The sequence below is a fragment of the Enhydra lutris genome, unplaced genomic scaffold (assembly GCF_002288905.1).
Source record: "Enhydra lutris kenyoni isolate GAN:26980312 unplaced genomic scaffold, ASM228890v2 scaffoldscaffold22, whole genome shotgun sequence".
NCBI classification, from domain to species: domain Eukaryota; kingdom Metazoa; phylum Chordata; class Mammalia; order Carnivora; family Mustelidae; genus Enhydra; species Enhydra lutris.
This window is the reverse complement of record NW_019154106.1, coordinates 14,506,232-14,512,228: the sequence shown is the minus strand read 5'-3', so window position 1 is coordinate 14,512,228 and position 5,997 is coordinate 14,506,232. Positions and strand designations below refer to the sequence as shown.

Below are 5,997 nucleotides of genomic sequence, written 5' to 3'. Positions count from 1 at the left end.
TCCCTACAGTTTTATGTGGATATCAATAATCCTATTAGAGATCCTGTTACAGATCCTAATAGAGATCCTATTAGAGAAAGAATAATTGTTCTTGCAGAGAAGGGCAGGTGAACCAATGAAGTGGTGAGAAAGACATGGTCTTGAGAAGGTGAGAAAATTTATTTTTCAATACTACAATCTGGCTGGTCTGGAAGACAGAGCTTCTGAAACAACATCAAAGTTCACGGTTTTGCTGGTCTTCTTGCCAGAGATTCTGCTTATTATACCAGAAAGTGATCTTTCACATTTCAGCTCTGCTGCTGTTCTCTGACATGCACCTGTTCAAGTCCTTCTGATGTAGTTTTGAACATAGGTGATGTCTGAAGCCAATGGCCAGAAAATAATTCTTGAGACGCCTTTTGGTCCAAAAAAAGTTGGTTTTATTAAAGCATAGGAACAGGACGCAGGAGCAGAAAGAGCTGCCCTGGGGTCAGGAGGGGGGGCTCGTTATATACTTTCAAGTTGGGGAGGGGCTAAGGATAGCATAAGCCCTCCAGGTATTTTGGAAACAAGGTTTCCTAGATGCTGAGGAGCTGGCTATTGTTAGGAAAGGTCACTTGTTACTGTTCAGTAAAACCTCAGTCAGGAGACTCTTCAGATCTTTATCAATGGGTCACATGCTACGAGGATGATTGCCAACATGTATCTTGGTGGGTAGAGATAAAGGAAGTTTCCAAAGGAATTCTTTTTTTTTTTTTTTTTAGATTTTATTTATTTATTTGACACACAGAGAGAGATCACAAGTAGGCAGAGAGGCAGGCAGAGAGAGAGAAAGAAGCAGGCTCCCTGCTGAGCAGAGAGCCCAAGGTGGGGCTCGATCCCAGGACCCTGGGATCATGACCCGAGCCGAAGGCAGAGGCCTTAACCCACTGAGCCACCCAGGCACCCCTTCCAAAGGAATTCTTAAATGCTAAGGTAGACTTACAGGGTCCTAGGGTTGGGTTAAGATTGCCTTTTGCACTTACAAGGTAATGTAAGGACCTACTTAGCAAGAGGCTTTCATTAAAGTTAAATTGTCCCTGCTCCCCTTCCCCCAGGGGATTCACTTAAAAACAAGTCCCGGAAACCAGCTCCAGGTAACAAAGCCCAGATACAAGGGTGAATCAGGCCAGGTGGAGACATCCGATCAGTGGGGGGATGCATACTGTCTCCCTGGTTACCAAGGAGTATGGGCCCCGCCCTTTGGGAGCCTTTTGGGTGCCAATCCCAACCAAGGTGATAGGCTGTCTACGAGGGTAAATTGTAACTCAATTGGTCACCTAGCATCACTAAAGTTTCCTGTATGTGTTACAATCTCATTGGTCACCTGTGCGTGGCCAGGCCCGACCGCATGGCCTTTGCCCTTAAAAGCTAGAGTGTGAAACAGAGAAGGGTCGCCCTCTCTTGTAAGAGGTGCGTCCCTGAACGTTCGGTTAGATTCTTGATGCTTGGCGCGAAATAAAGCTTTGCTTGACCTTCGCTTTATATCAGCCTCGCTCCTTTAATCACAGGCATAACAGTAATTAGCATAAAAGCAGCTGAGTTCCTCAAGGAATTCCACTCTGCATATTTCAAGGACTTGTCAATGGCTGTAGGTAGAAAGGAAGTTTAATCATTTTTCTTCTGCCTTTGTATCCCACATCACTTCTTAGGAGCTCTGGTATAGCTGTCAAGAATTAGATGAAGAGGGTGCCTGGGTGGCTCAGTGGGTTAAAGCCTCTGCCTTCAGCTCAGGTCATGATCCCAGAGTCCTAGGATCTAGCCCCACATAGGGCTGTTTGCTTAGCAGGGAGCCTGCTTCCTCTTCTCTCTCTCTCTGCCTGCCTCTCTGCCTACTTGTGATCTCTGTCTGTCAAGTAAATAAATAAAATCTTAAAAAAAAAAAAAAGAATTAGATGAAGAACAACTAAGAAAGTATGTCGGTGTATTTTCCGAGAATTTTTAGCTTGTGATATTTTCACTTCCATTCTTTGGGTATTTTAAACTAAGTCACAGCATTCTGCTATTTTTCTCATTTTCTCCACCCATTTTAGGAAAACCTCAACAATAAATAATAGCCCATCCCAGCCTGAAACAAATACTTCTGCAAGCATTTCATATCTGAACGATTTTCTAAACAACTTTTGAGTTTCTCCTCTATTCTAATTAATTACTATTCTAATTAATTACCCAATGGCCTGATTTTAATCCTGGCCCTTTCTGATTTGGTGCAAATTTTAATTTTCTTCAGGGTGACTTTCAACTACCTCAGAAACTGAAACTAAAACCAAAACCAAAACCAAAACAAAACAAAACAAAACAAAAAACCCAAACCTGCCTTGAACTTCTACAATGCTAAAAAGCATTCTGAGAAATTCTGAAAAAATGTAAGTTCTGAGAAAAATATAAGTTCACCAGTAACAAGAATGTGACATTAACATGTGAGAGTTCCTCAATTTTTTCCATCCTTACACCGCACATCTGCAGAGAAAGGTGCTAGAGTTAACCAGAGAGGTGCAGTTAGTTTATATATGATCGAGCTAGGAGAACACGTGCCTTAAAGCAAAAGAAAAAGTTTTGATATGGGGCTTGGGATGAACTGCTGGTGTGGGGCATGTGAGATGCTCCAGAATGCCACTGGCTACAAAATGATCAGAATAGAAAGATTCTTTTTGAGAAATAGTGTTGTGGCCCTTGAATTAGACATGTTAGGATATTCTATAACAGATGCAAATAAAAAGTTCAGGTTTTGGTTTTGTTTATTTTTTTTGTTTTTTAGCAATGTTTAGTGACTAGAATTGGCTTCATTGAATGCGCCATACCCAAAAATGAGCTATGTAGACTTGTAGGGTTAATATGGGGGGCACTCTGCCTTGGGCAGTCTGCTGATAAATATCTAAGTTAGTTTCACAAAGGATCAATGGGGCAGAGAGGATATAAATAGGAAAGCTAGAAAAGAAAGCACAGCAGAGAGGAGCCTCAGTAAATCTGGGGAATTCTAATCTTTTGGTCATATTTGGCAATACACACCTTGCTACACACAAGACACAGAGGCAAGCATTATGCATTTTAAAGGTTTCAGAGTAGAGAAATCATGTATTCAACAAACTCGGTGGCGAAAATCAGGGATGCCTTTTAATTTATGTCCTTACTCCCCGTGACATGGCTCCCAAGTCTCCTTATGGCATTCTTCATCTCCATGTTTCTTAGTGTGTATATGAGAGGGTTGAGCATGGGCACAATGACAGTATAGAAAAGCGCAAACACTTTGTCTTCTGGTAACGTAGTTGCTGGTCGAATATAAATAAAGAGTAAAGGAGCAAAAAAGAGAACCACCACAGTGATGTGGGAACTGCAGGTGGAAAGAGCTTTGTGACGATTCTCTGCAGAGTAGGACCGGACAGTATATAGGATCACAGCATACGATACCAGCAACACCACAAAAGTCACCAGACCCATCAGTCCCGAATTGGCCACGACTAGGAGGCCAATCCTGCTTGTATCCGTGCAGGCCAGCTTCAGCAAAGGATACACATCGCAGAAGAAGTGATCTATTTCATTGGGGCCACAGTAGGGTAAAACGATAGCGAGGAGAAACTGCCCAAAGGAATGCAGGAATCCGCCAAAACAGGAAGCTGCAATCATAGCATCGCACTTCCACCTGCTCATGATCAGGGTGTAGTGCAGGGGCTTGCAGATGGCCACATAGCGGTCATAGGCCATCCCCGTGAGGATGAAGACCTCAATCCCCCCAAAGAAGTGCATGGTAAAGAGCTGTGTCATGCACCCATTGTAGGAAATGACCTTCTTTTCTGCCAGCAAGTCAATGATTAACTTGGGGGTCACAGTGGAAGTGTAGCAAAGGTCTGCCAGGGATAGGAAACTCAGGAAGAAATACATTGAGTGGTTAATAAGGTGACTGCAGGTGATAGAAATCATGACAAGCAGGTTTCCGATCAAAATTGCAATGTAACAAAGTAAGAACAGTAAAAAGCAGAGGACTTCTATTTCCTTTTTCTGAGAAAGTCCTAAAAGAATAAATTCTGTGATGTTATTCCTATTTTCCATGATCCAGACCAGTTTGTAGCCACCTGAAATTAGATAAATTATGAATGCTTATGATATATATTTAAATATGAAGAGACATATCACTCTTTGGTAAGGAGCAGATTGTAATGGAAAGCATTCAAAGGCTGAAGAAAATAGAAATCTAAATTTTATCGATGAAGGCTTTTTGGAGGTCTTTTTGTCCCTTTCTTGAAAATATTAATTAGTGATAAACATCTTAGGTGCCCAAGGTGAAAACTAATATTGCAAAATATAGTGTATTATGTAATAATTCTTAACATGTACTATAAAACATCACCAGATATTATGTCTCAATAAAATTACAAAAATGCTATTTTTAAAGAAAGAAAAAAATATCTTTGCTGTTCTCATTATTACTGATAAAATAGACACACAAATGAAACATTGAGAAAAAAACACACAAAAATGCAAATTTAATTAGTATAGTCGGTAAATAATATATGGGAGAAATTTCCTGCCTTATGTCCCATGTGGAAAGGGAATAAATAGAAAAACCAACCAATATATTCAGAACTGTGAGGTATTTACATATGGGTATAATCAGTTATATTTCTCTTGTGTTTAATTTGAAAATATACCTAATTAACAAATGAAGGATTGATTATATTTCATAGTCAATAAATGGATAACAAGAGAAGTATGAATATCTCTATTTTTCAAAACACTATCATCTCAAATGCCTTTGACATTAATCAAGGAATTTGAGGATAATGGTAGTAGGTATAGTTTGGATTTTAGAGTCTCCTTGTAGTGCCCTACTCACTTGTACAAACTGACTTCTTTTTAATTGTTTTACGTAAATTGTTCTCTTGTTCCTAACCACCCATCCTGAAAGTGTGTGCTCCCTTCACTTAGCACACTGCCAGTCTTAACATCTCTTTCTTCCTTTCTTCTTTCACTCCCATTGAATTTACTTCCCTCTCACTAATAATGTACAGCCAGTTCTATTAATGTCTCTTTGGTAACAACTTTTAACTCTCAGAACAGAGAATTACCTTTCTACTGGTAGACTTTCAAACGTCATTGAGAGACTAAGGAAGAATTTTTGAAAAATAAGCTTTCAACTTCCCACTAAATTACACCATCGATTCTCTGCTTTAGCTGTATAGAACATTGAAACTTAGGGGCGCCTGGGTGGCTGAGTGGGTTAAAGCCTCTGCCTTCTGTTCAGGTCATGATCCCAGAGTCCTGGGATCAAGCCCGCATCCGGCTCTCTGCTCAGCAGGGAGCCTCCTTCCTCCTCTCTCTCTCTCTCTCTCTCTCTCTGTCTGTCTCTCTGCCTGCTTGTGATCTCTGTCAAATAAATAAAACCTTAAAAAAAAAAACATTGAAACTTAGTATTTAAAACATTTTGTGTTAATTATTCATAACTTCAACACCAATATATTTACAATTGATTTTCAAAACTATAACACTTCCCTTCCCCTTTTGCCTCTCAGTGGAGTTACCATTCAAATTTATGTACATAAACTCCTAAAGTAGGGTTTTGAAAAGAAAAACATATAAATCTATCTAGTGTGTAAGAGTTAACATCAATTGCCACAAACTGATATTTTGGTATCCTTTATGCCATAAAATGAAGGAGTATTGATAGTGGTCAAATAAACCATTTCATTCAATTAACAATTACATTTTGGGCTTTTAAAAATATTCCCAATAACTTAAAAGAATTCAGTGCTCTAGTATAACTTCTCTCAAAAATTATATTCTTGCGATTTAGAGAAAGGAAGTGCAAATTAAAGTTTTAATTAGTCTAGTCTTTACTTCATGATTAATTTGTTACATGAGCTGATCATATAGCAAGTTTCCCTCGATATTTTTTCCCTTAATGGCAGTCTAAAATTCTGCTATATCTAATCTGCAGGGGACTTTTTGTCAGGGAACAGATTAAATCACATTTGAAAAATATGA

At 39.4% G+C, this 5,997-nt stretch overlaps 1 protein-coding gene across 1 annotated transcript; it reads right to left on the bottom strand.

The window, feature by feature from the left end:
- Window positions 1–3,132: 3,132 nt before the first annotated feature.
- Window positions 3,133–4,065, bottom strand: LOC111149883 (olfactory receptor 4P4-like). The gene has a single exon (XM_022507180.1). The coding sequence runs from the start codon at window positions 4,063–4,065 to the stop codon at window positions 3,133–3,135; it is 933 nt and encodes a 310-aa protein (XP_022362888.1).
- Window positions 4,066–5,997: the final 1,932 nt, after the last annotated feature.

Coding starts and splice junctions, on each gene's coding strand:
- LOC111149883 (XM_022507180.1), bottom strand. CDS start 4,065: ATGGAAAATAGGAATAACATCACAGAATTTATTCTTTTAGGACTTTCT.